Genomic DNA, 12,783 nt, shown 5'->3' on the forward strand with positions numbered 1-12,783 from the left:
GTCTTTGGGAAGGGGGAAATCAGGAAAGGTTTTACCATTGGCAATGTAAATGAAGATGATATTCAATAAAAAAAATAAAATACTTGGAACAGAAAAAAGTGCTCAGCTAAATTCCCATCTCCTTCAGATTTATCTGCAAACTAATGATTATTGCAGTAAAATAATGCTCAATTGAATTATGATTAAAAACTCACAGAAGACCTCTATTTTGACTTAAATATTAATTAAGAAATTGAATAGTTAACACTAATCATCATAATAAATGTTACTAATTGTAGCTATTCTCTAATCAAAATAGTCCTTAGAATTTAGGTAGAAAGACACTTTTTATTTGTTAATTTGGATTTCTTTTTAAGTATATTCTAATTGAAATAGAATTATATCAGCTTCCCCTCCTTTTCCTCCCTGTAACACTACCCACTCATTCTTACTCTCAGGTTGTTAGCCTCTTTTTCTCTGATCATTATTTTTAAATATATACGTGTGTATGCATGTATGTATGCATGTATTATGTATGCACAAATGTATTATTACAACGTGCTGAGTCTGTTTTTGTTGCTTATGTGCATATGGCTTCAGGGCTGACCAAGCATTCTATATGGACAACCGATAACTTCTTTAGCAGTCATTAGTTGCTGAGGTTATTGTCTAGGAATGAGATCCTGTAAGATATTCAAGATACTCTTCCATCCACATTAGCATGTCCATTGATATTAAATATAGTGATTCTTAGCATTCTGTTCATGTTTTCCCGTGGTTGCATTTCACAACTCGAATTTTCTTATCTCCTTGAAATATTCATTGGTTTCACTCTTACCACATATACTTACATCAAGTATTTCAAAACCAGTGATGTCAAGAATACCAATGAAGAAGTGGCTTGTCACCTTGGCATCCAGGACCCGGTTCATGCGTGCCACCAGCCACTTAAACATCCTTTCATATATTGACTGAGATAGTGTACCAACTGCATAGGTTACCTAGAAATCATATTTAAAATTTTTCTTCAAAACTTGTAAAAATAAGCCTTTGAAAAGGAGGTATGGAAAGGTGGCTCATTGCTATTCCCCCAGCACCCAGGCAGCTCAGAACTGTTTGAAACTCCAGTTTCAAGGGATCCAATTCCCTCTTCTAGTCTCACGTGCTCACACCTGATACAGACTCATGCACACAAACAATAAAAGTAAATGTTTAGTATGTTCCTAAAAAATGTTTGATTTAATTCTAGGCATTGTCTATCTGTAAACATGGAGTCAAACTAGTGTATATTTATGAATCTCTATAGTCTTGAAACTTTGGTGAATGCAAGGAGAAAATAGAAAAAGAAAAGCAAGAAGTGGTTGAGGAAAGGAGATTAGAAAAAAAGGTAACACTGTGCCTCCTTATGAAATGCATAGATGAGAGGAATGGTCTTTTTATTAACAATAAACTAAATATCCCAAGGTATGTTTTGATGGCATACTCCAGAACCTGGTAATGAACACTGTAGTCTTAAGACCTTCTATTAGCATCAGCATCACCTGGAGCAAATAATTAGAAAAAAAAAGATATCAGGATTCAGGTCTAGCACCAAATGTACTGAATCTGAAGAGTACTACTATTCCTATATTTACTCCAGCCGGTTGCTAGAAAATTATTTTATGTCATTTAATGAAGACTTTTCTGACTTTAATACCTGATGATGTGTCTTATTCCTAATATCATATATAAATTCGTAACCTGCCCTTAGCAAGAAGTCTGTTAATTTAGTTCAATCATGGTTCCTTTTCCATGATGTCTTCTCTTAGCATTGGGTTTTCATTCACCATCTTCCCCTCTTCTTGACCTAAAAATTTCTACTTGCCATGGTGGAGTTGAGCCCAAAGTCATATTCCTGTGGTGACATCTCTATTATAATAGCCCTGAATAAAGTCTCCCTCATTATCTAATAAATATTAGGCTGTTTCTTTCTTTTAATGAATTCTGCCCAATTTGGTTTTTAAAATGCTAATATTTAATATTAAAAATCTATAATCCCTACAACATGCCTGGCTATTGCTGATGCTACTGATGGATAAAATGAATTAGCGTCTCACCTACCTTCCCAGCAGTTCATTCTCAATACCATTCTTGAAGACTCTAATTTTGACTTCCAACTCTTTCTTATTTTCATTCTCAGTGTGCTTCTCACCCTCCTGGATCAAGAAGGACCTCAGGGAAAAATCATCCTGACACAGATCTTGCTGTCATGGTGAGGCTAAGAAAATTCTCTTTTACTGTCCCCAAGACAATGATGTAATTTGTTTTTAAATTTTGAAAAATAACAAATTAGCTTTCTTAACTAGTTCTATTAGAGTAAAGCCTAGAGTTGAAAATTAATCCCCTGTAGTACATTATTTTAAGAAGTGGATATTTAATTACAGTCATCATACAAACTCATTATTTGTATAAGAAGAAAGACCCTAATCTGTAGTCACTGCAAATCACACGCCCATGTTATGGTGGAGGTCTAAGAAACAATGACACTGACAAACATGCCTAATCCTAATGCTAGGAAGTATCTCAAATACTTCTGATCATATGCCTCAACTTCCACCCAAGTTGATTATTTTAACATTTATAGAGTGCCTGCCAGTTTACAGAGCATGCTAAATGCTGGACGTAGTCCATGGCCTTAAAGGTCACCATGGTCACCTTAAATGTTCCCTCAAATAAAATGTCACAAAATAGGCCTGATCCGCTTACTTCTGGGTAGCATTAGACTAGAAAGAGATAAGGATTTCTCTGTGAATCTCTCTGTGTGTGTCTCTGTGTCTGTCTCTCTCTGCCTCTCCCTCTCCCTCTCTTTCTGTCCCCCACCTGTGTGTGTGTGAGTGTGTGTGTGTGTGTGTGTGTGTGTGTGTATTTATGCTGTCATTGACAAATCTGTGCTAGGCAAGTATTCTACTATTGAGGTACAACTCAATAGTAGAATAAGTTAAACCGACAGTTACAAAACCATCATTTTCACTATTAGACTTAAGTTTAAAGAAGGCATTGGTAGTTTAAAGTAGATAAGACATTTTCCTTATCCCTTGTAAACTCTGCCACTATCCTAATTGCCTCAGTGAGGAGGAAGGTAATTCCATGATGTTCATGCCTGTGATGGCCTTCACATATCCAGTAGTATATCAACTAAATGCAGTGGATTTTTGTTATTGTTTTTGTTTTTTGCTTTTTTGGAGGAGTGGTGGGGGAAAGGGAGTTGAGACAATTTCACATACCCAGGATAGCTTCAAACTAATTCACTGAAAGATGATCTTGAATCCCGATTCCCAAGACCCTGCCACCTGAGTGCCTCCTAAGTGTCACCAATGTCCAATACTAGTGTGTGTGTGTGTGTGTGTGTGTATGTGTAAATGTATGTGTATGTGAGTGTACAGTTATATGTATGTATGTGTATATATCAGTATGTGTGTATCCATGTATGAGTGTGTGAGAATGTATGTGTGTGTGTTTGTGTGCATGCGTGTAAGTCTGTGTATATGTGTAGTGTATATATACATGTGAGTGCTAGAGGTGATAGAGACAAGATTATGACTTCACTGTATCATTTCATCTTTCTGGAAAAAACAGATTCACGTCTCCCATAATTCATCACCTCTCCCATAATGAGGAGACAATCTGACAAATTCTCATCATTGGACATGAATGAAAGTGCTAGCACCACTGCCCCAAGCTGATGTGGAGAACTTCCCTTCACAAATGACTTTTTCTCCTTGTCTACAATTTAAAAGGCTATGGGTACAAAGTAATATAAGAATGCAATGCAAGTATTTCTTACAATAGGTAGTGGACTTGGTTTGAGTAAGAGAAAAAAATTGTGTTTCCACTGAGATTTTGGTGTGTATGTATTACTGCAGTATAGCCTGTACCACACTGACTGATCTATATATATATATAACAGAGATAAATTATTCTTAAATGTGCTGGTATACTTAAATTTTCTGAGTACTCAGCAGCTCTGAACATATGTACTGCATGAGGAAAAGCCTAAAGTCAGCCATTCTCAGAACATTTGCCATTTATACCAAATTTAATCAGCATAGACTTCTGTCTTTCATATATGTTCTCAGTTTCTTGTTGGTTCAAATGCTTTCTTCAATATACATACTGAAACCTTTTCTCCACTAATGTAACCACATGTCAATTAAACTAAGAAAGTGAAAATGTAAAGATGTTTCAGCTCCAAGATGATTCACGTCAACATATCATCTGGACATCCAAGATATGAATAACAAGTAAAGTGTTACCCAAGGGAGAATTGACAAAATATTCAGTATAGTCCCTTAGCATTGTGACGTCTTTCCTAAGAACATTTGAAATACCACAGTAGCCCTCTTCACTGCTTTCACAGAAACACTTATTGCTAACATTGTAAGCTGTTGAAAATATATAAATAGGATATGTGTAAAATAATTACATGGTCACACAATTACAATGCCCTCAAATAGTGCATTACCTGTTGTATGTTTTGACTTCTGGTAACATATTCATTACCAACTTTGATTCTAGGATGTATCAGACCTTTTAACAACTCAGAAGCATTAATGCCCATGAGGGAAGCAGCTTTGTCAGCATCTAGTCACAAAAGAAAGGAAGGATATCAAAACTGGAGAAAAGAAAAGGGTAGGGATGAGGCCGAGAATAAAAGAAGGTAGAACACACTGAAATCATTCCATTATCATCAAATACACTGCCTGTGATAGATGTGCATGTAGGACAATGTAAAAATATAAATTGCAGCTTTGAAATAAATATTTGAATGCTAAATGTAAGAGTCTACTTCTTGAAGATACATGTTGAACCACACTGAAGCACCACTTAAAGGTCCCTTAGAATGGCTCATGTTGAAAGGATGTAACATGCATTGGTGAAGATACATGTGTGGCAGAGCCTTTGCAGAAAATAGTCTGGCACTATCTTAGATGTTAAATACAGAGTCCCTGTAGGACCCAGCAATTTCTCCCTTTCATATGTATCTAAGAGAAATGAAGACTATTATTTAAAAATACTTACATTGTATTTCTAGCAATATCATTATAGCAGTCAAAATATAGAAAAATACACATCAACTGATGCAAATAAACAAGATATGATATGTTTATATATTAGACATGAGGAAGAAATGAAGGCTGACATGTCTATGACAGGGTTTCATCCACAAGGACTTGAGGAAGATGATTGGGAGTTGTAGGAACTTCATGAAACTACTATAGAAAATAGTGAAATTGTTTTTATAAATACTACCAATACTATGTTCATAGATTTTTTTGAAAAGTTCAGGTGAACATTTACTTAGAATTATATTTTTCCTTTTTATTGAAGAGCTTTAAGAATTTAATACATGTGAAATAATTTATATTTATATTTATATCTATATATTTATATTTATATATTTATATTTAGGTGTGCATTACTGTTGTATTTTTCTTTTTTGCTCTTTACTATTCTTTCTCTTCAAACACATCCAAAAAGCAGAGAGCATGTGTGATGTATAATGTCAATGTTTGAGATAAATCCAAGGTGTATCTTGGAATACTCGGTACTCTCTCAAGTGATTAAGAAGTAACCCTAGAATAATGAATGCTATTTTGTCTTTAAATTTTAAGTTAAGATGCCAGTAATGAGAACTTGAATTAACTTTCTTTGTGGATAAAACTAGATTCTGGAACAGTCCTTAACACTAGATAAAATGCACAAAGTCTATTTTTATATAGCAAGTATTTTATTTAGTCCTAAAGCAGATACAAGTAGGGAAGAACTAGAAAATGTGTCACCAGAAAAAGTGGATAAGATTTGTTATTTGAAATAATCATTATTACTGGCTTATTAGTAAATATGTCTGGCTTCTGTAATAAGAACAACTCTTCAAAATTATGAATATGTCACAATAAAACCTAGAATCTTATAAGAGTAATATATGCTAATAAATAAAGATGTCTAAAACAAAACAAAGCAAAAGAGACAAAGTAGACTTTCTCTTACTAGCCTTAGTGCTACCCAGCTGTAGTCCTAGTTACTTGGAAGGCTCAAACAGGGGGACAATTGAGCCATGAAATTTAACCAGTTACATGTTGAGAGCTCAGTCTCAGAAACTAATAACAGAGCAAGAATAACAACCCCCTTGTCTCAAAGTATGAAAAAAACAACAGAACAAAATAAGTTGACATAAAAGCCTTTGTGCTACAACATATGAAGATTACAGATCTTATCAATTTCCCTCTTTCATCCACATCTATGTGCAAAGCTGTCATTTCTGAAGGGATCACCTGAGCAATGTATCTACACCAAACCCTTTCGTATCTTCACCTACATTATTCTTACATTCTCTTGTATTTACACTGAATTATCACTTGATACATATTTGTTTGACCTGAATCTCTCTGACTCAGGATGGTATCTTGCTCACACATGTATTCTCAAGAGCAAAATTATTCCTGGTACTGGGTTAAACAATTAAAGGGCACCCAGGCTGGCCTCGAACTCGTGATCCTCCTGCCTCTGCCTCCTTCAGCAAATCCTACCGGCGTGCGCCAATTAGAAACAATGAATTCATGAAATTCTTAGGCAAATGGATGGAGCTGGAGAACATCATACTAAGTGAGGTAACCCAGACTCAAAAGATGAATCATGGTATGCACTCACTAATAAGTGGATATTAACCTAGAAAACTGGAATACCCAAAACATAATCCACACATCAAATGAGGTACAAGAAGAATGGAGGAGTGGCCCCTTGTTCTGAAAAGACTCAGTGAAGCAGTATAGAGCAAAATCAGAACAGGGAAGTGGGAAGGGTTGGGTGGGAAAACAGGGGGAGGGAAGGGGACTGATGGGACTTTCGGGGAGTGGGGGTCCAGAAAAGGGGAAATCATTTGAAATGTAAATAAATATATCAATAAATTAAAAAAAATCAAAAAAAAAGGGGCACCCAACACAGTCAAACAAACTGAGGATAGGGCCTTAACAAACATTAATTTCAAACACACAAAGACACACACACACATAATAATGCTCAACACCACTAATCAGGAGGAAAATTTGAATCAAAGTTGTAATGAGACACTACTATATTTCTATCATAATAGTTATTATGAAATCAAAAGCAAGCTAAGTGCCGGCACAGATTTGAATGGGAGCCTTTGAGTGTTGCGTGTGACACTATAAGATGAAGACACTGATGACACAATGTGACTACTCTACCAAAGCACAGCACAGTATTAGCATTTAATTCAGAAATTCCACTTACAGAGAGATACACAAAAGGATTAAATAAATGGAATGAAATTGATACTCTTATCCTAACATTTCTTCAGAAGAGCCAAATTGTGGAAGCAATCTGGATCTTCATCAGCTGATGAATGATAAAGAAAACAATATAAACACATACAACAGAAGAGTAATTAATGTTTAAAAGAAATAAAATCCTGATACATACTACAATGTCTACCAACCTTGAAGACAGGGTGCTTAGTGAAATAAGCCAGATAAAAACACATAAATATTATGTGGTTCTACTTACATAAAGTACCTAGACTAGTCAAACTCATGGAGATAGAAATTACAACTATGGTTTTCAGTGGCTAAAGATAAAAAAAAATGCTTAACATGATTTAATTTTCAATGAGACAGAAAATATCAATGTGAATATATTCAATTTCAGAGAGATGCACAGATATGACTGGTATGATCAATTTTTGTTATGTAAATATTATCACAATTAAAATTTAAAACTAAACCTACTCTACTTTGAAAGTGTTAAATTGATATAGCTTCTCTTTTACATGGAATTTTAAAATTCAATGTAATCATTGCAACACTGTGATTTTTTTTATAATTGTGATGTTTTGCTTTTAGATAAATCTAGAGAGATGACTGTAATATGTTTCATATGCTTTCTAATCAATTAAGTACATAGTTTTTATGGTATTTCTATTTACTGTTTGGAGTTTTCATAGATGCATACTCAATAAGGTTTTAATCTGATCCATATCAATCCAAGTCCATTGAGAACCAGCAGCTCTTTATATTATTAGTAGTATTAGTATTAGTATTAGTATTAGTATTAGTATTAGTATTAGTATTAGTATTAGTGTCATTGTTGTTAAACTATACCCCCTGAGCCCACTTATTCCCGACTTGGTGCCACACCCCCTAAGAAAAGTGAGCTTCCCACATCAACTGTCAACTGCCTGTGGCCCTCACTAAGGGCCACTTTCCCATTCATGCTGAAATTTTGACTTTTTATTTTAAGGAGGGGGGCATAGGGAGTACTTGAAGCACTATAGTTTTGACAGGATGGAGTCAGTTTGCCTTTGGAATTTCAAGGGTCTTTAGTCAGACACCTAACCACCACCCCTTATACCAATCAAAAAATTTTATAACCATTTGCTCTATCTTTCTTAGTAGTCCATGAGCTAAAAGCATATTCCACAAATGTTCAAAAGAACTACTGACATTACTAGTAATTAATGGAGAAATGCTTTTATGCTGTGAGAGGAAGATACTATAGAAGAATGACTGAGATAACACTTTTTAGCAACAATAATAGAGGGCTGTGTGTAGAGGCCTTGTCTACTAGGGATGAAGCCCTAAATTCAACCCCAGCAGCACCACAGACACAAAATATCAAATAAGTATATATAGAATAAAAAAATCAAATAAGTAATAATTGAACAAAATAGTATTATTTCCAAAATTCTCTAAAACCAACCAACAAACAAGTAAATAAAAAGAGATCAAGTGAATGCAAATAAAATAAGGCGAGCTTGGAAGACGAGATTTGAACAGAATGATGCGCTCTGTGTTTGCAAAGTCTTACTTTCTGTGCCGACAGCCTCCAGCTGCTCCTCTCTGGGATTCTGTCTAAACTTCAGGTTTCCAAAGTGCATGATGGCTCCAACGAGCTTATAGCACCCGAATTTCTCGTCAGGAAGAAATCCCAAGATGTCTATGGCTTTCTGTGAGAAAAGAAAACAGTGTGTTTTCAACAGCTGTGCCTCCCATTGCCTAATGGCTCCAGTAGACACCTCGCCCTGCCATGTGTCACACAACCCTGCACTAGATTGTGGCTGCAGGACTGAGAGACAGAACACCACAGGCCCAGAGACAGCTGGGCTCAAAGCAGTACAAATAGGCCTTGTGGGCACTTGGCCACCAGAAGTATGTTCAGTCCTTTATAAGGGAATTAAGAAGACATAGGACTTGGCTTATTTAGGGTCCAGTAGCTCCAGCAGTGTTCTTCAACACCCTGTTCCTCTCTTCCTTTTTCCAGGAACAGGACACAGACTAGCTACAGGAGGTTCACTATTTTGTATTTCTTGATTATAGAAGCTATCACTGAATCTGATGAATGTGGGCTTGTCCCAGATATTCAACTGCTTTTATTCCAGAGCCTGCTCATTTTAGAAATTGGTAAAGGTGTCAAGAAAATCACATCATCTTGTGATGACTGATGGTAACTCCATTTTGTGCTAAGCTGCTATTTCAGTAACTCTTTGTCTCTGACCTAATTTTCTAAAATGATTAACTTGGCAGCCCTGACTCCTCACCCTCTCCCCAGAATTGTTTGACTGCTGTGGAATGATTAACCACTGCTCTGGCTCATATAAATTTGCTTATCTCTATGTACTGTTGGAGTGAGACTGTTCTTCACATAGCTGTAAAGTCTGCAGAAATGAAGTAATTATGACCATTGACTTTAAAAGCCCGTACCTCAATCCCAAATCCAACAATGGTTACTGAAGACAGATTCAGAAGAAATAATATTCATCTACTCACAACTTGATAGAGTTCAGATGGTCTCTAGGTATTTTCTAACTCCATAACAATATCACCATATCACTGCAGCCTAAAAAGACACTGCATGTAGCCCCTGAAGAAGGTAGTTATTATAGTAACTAATTTAGAATGTGTATAAAGACAGGGTGGAAGAGTCTATATTCAATATTCTTTTTCAATAACTTCATTTGTAGAAATGTAAGACTGAATGAATGTAACACGTAAAAGACTTTCTAAGATATTGACAGGATAAATCTAGTTTATTGGTTCAATAAACAATAGAACAAATGCCTGACTAAAAAAAATATCGAGTTTTTATCTAAAATGCCTAAACAATGAAATTGAAAAGTCAAACTCTATAGACCACATGGTCTTACAGTGTAATTATAAATAAATAAGAATGCCAAAGCAACTTTATATAGATAGAGAGCAGAATTTAGACTTTAGAGTAAAAGTGTTTACTACTAAGTTGAAATTTGTTGACATTTCTTTAACTTTAATGCCACTCTACTGAAAATATGTGTTTCTACTGTTAGTAAACTTTGGAGAGAAGCAGCCTCTACTTTCAAGAGAAGCAAGGCCAGGTCATCACCTGCAGATGATGTGTTATGATATTAGTTTCATTTTTCACTGCCTTCCCCAGACTTAACTTCTACAGCTACCATGTCTTACTTCTGTGGCCAGAAATTCTTTAGCATCATCCAGACTCTCCACCGCAACCACTCCACAGGAGCAAATATGAAAGTTGGAGGGATTCGTGGACACCAGAAGCATGTCTATAATGGTAAAAAAAAATTACTAAACAGCTTAGAGAAATATACAGGCCTGAGGAAGCAATTGACCAAAATTCAGGTTACTCCTACAGTTTATGAGATACTTGTAAAGATGCCACAATCAATTCCATATTCTAGATGTAAACCTCTGTTATCAATATTTTGCCCTCTTTTTAACTAGTCAGTCATGGGTCAAGGCCTCCAAGAGATCACCAAATTGGTCAAATCCAAAAGCAGATTCAATTGCAGCAGCACAAATTGGTGATGGTTGTCAGGGAAAGGTAAATAAAGTGTGATTACAGGACGGCCTACATTCATCACAGAGCACCAGGAGATAAAAACGTTCTGTAAAATTATAAGTACAACAGACCCGAGGTTCATAGCTAGGGAATAACCAGGTCTAATGTCAGCAACAAGGAAACATTAGCTATGTAGTCCTGTTACTTCATATGCTAGCTTATAGGACACTTCATTCAAGGGATCCATAAATCAGACACATTGTGATCACTGAACCACTGGTGGGTTGTAACTTTTGGCATGATCCATTTCACTGAGAAACCTAATGCAGGACAAAGCTAAGGCATCTCTCAACAGATCAACTGACTTGATAGAATACTGCCTAGCACTTGAACTAAATTCCTGTGGTTATTTGTTTGTTTGTTGGCTTTTTAATCTGATCTTGTCTTTCTGTTTATTACCCATTGAAGTGAAAATTTGCTTTGTGGAAATACAAATCTCAGGGACAACAAAATTGGATTACAGGAATGCTCATAAACAGCTCTATTTACAAGTGAGCTGAATGTTGAATGTGTTAGTAAAACTATTGTTTATCCATAGAATATGTTATTTTTCATCAAATAAAGAAATAAATTCAAACATTAAAGAATCTAAACATTCAGACAGACCAAAGGAGAATGCAGGGCAGGATGTTGTGGATTCTAAAATTATAGAACGTGCAACCTAATTATCATGTTGATATATGCATGAGGGTAGAAGGGTTCCAACAATGAAAAGGAGAAAGAAAGCGGAATTGAAAATGACCCTGGGAAACATTTCAGTGGATGTATGTGGTGCTTGTGGTAATGGTTTCTTACACATATATGTATGTTTTATATATATATATATATATATATATATATATATATATGTGTGTGTGTGTGTGTGTGTGTGTGTGTGTGTGTGTGTGTGTGTGTGTACATATATATCAATATCAATTGTGCATTTCAAACATGCAGCTAACTTTAGGTCCACAGTTCTTCTTTCAAGCTACCTTTGTTATAAGCCTAGAATTTCATAAGCTGAGCCTTGTCTCCAGTGCTCACTCTACCTGCCGCGACAGCCCATACAGATTCAGTGTAAGGTAGGCAGGCTGCTGGGTGGCTTAAGGAGGAGTAAGGAAAAGAACCTACTCAGAAGCACAAGCCCTAGGGAAGCCTGGTGGGTGATTGCAAGTTGAGTGACCGAAAGAGAAAGCTGATTGATTAGCTTTGAGCTCTTTTATAAAGATTTAAAAATAAAACAACGCATACTTACCTTACATTGAATTTTATATAATCTGCAGTGCCAGGTAAAACTTCACTTTCATGCTTCAGGGCTGCCCAACCCCTTCCAGCTTTTCACAGGACCAAGCTCTAAAATTGCTGCATAGTAAGGTGTCTTCTTCATCACTAGATTATTGAAAACCCTGCCTGATCTCTCTTAAACTAAATAGACTGGGATACTACATATGAATCTCTGCCTTTTTCCTCCTTCGGGTATCCCAAATCCCACCTGCCCTCAAAAGAAATCAATAGACTATTCAGGGGTTGCAAATGCTACCTAGTGCTACAACCCAGTTTCACCCTAGGCTCTGCCTTTTCCTATCTGAGATGCTTTTGAGGCACCCATGCCATACTTTATGTTCGACTTAGAAGAAGAATTATTCCTCTTAGCCCTCCCATACACAGCATGCTCCCAAGCTGCCCAGGCTGCTCATCTTCAGGACATTCTCTAGTGGTTTACACCACCCTGAAAGAGACCCACTACCATAGACTCTACCTCTCAACACTAGCCTAAGCCTGCTCCTCTACCAGGGGACTTTACTCTGATAGATGAAACATTCATCAAAAGACACACCTAATAATAACCAAACCAAGATACCTAGTTTGTATTGCAAAAACACAGAAATGATCATTTTAAAAAGTCAATATGTCTCGTTCCCAAACTATCAA

The 12,783-nt window shown here is 36.1% G+C and overlaps 1 protein-coding gene across 1 annotated transcript in view; it reads right to left on the bottom strand.

Moving 5' to 3' along the window:
- Myh15 (myosin heavy chain 15) overlaps positions 1-12,783 on the bottom strand; it is a 132,341-nt gene that overhangs the window by 93,404 nt on the left and 26,154 nt on the right. Inside the window, exons 10-13 of the mRNA XM_052158127.1 lie at positions 10,473-10,576; positions 8,842-8,980; positions 4,481-4,599; positions 831-980 (exon numbers count right to left, since the gene is read on the bottom strand). Of these exons, the coding sequence (XP_052014087.1) occupies positions 831-980; positions 4,481-4,599; positions 8,842-8,980; positions 10,473-10,576 (512 nt within the window). The remainder of the gene's footprint in view (positions 1-830; positions 981-4,480; positions 4,600-8,841; positions 8,981-10,472; positions 10,577-12,783) is intronic.

Source organism: Apodemus sylvaticus, chromosome 15 (genome assembly GCF_947179515.1).
Source record: "Apodemus sylvaticus chromosome 15, mApoSyl1.1, whole genome shotgun sequence".
Lineage (NCBI taxonomy): Eukaryota > Metazoa > Chordata > Mammalia > Rodentia > Muridae > Apodemus > Apodemus sylvaticus.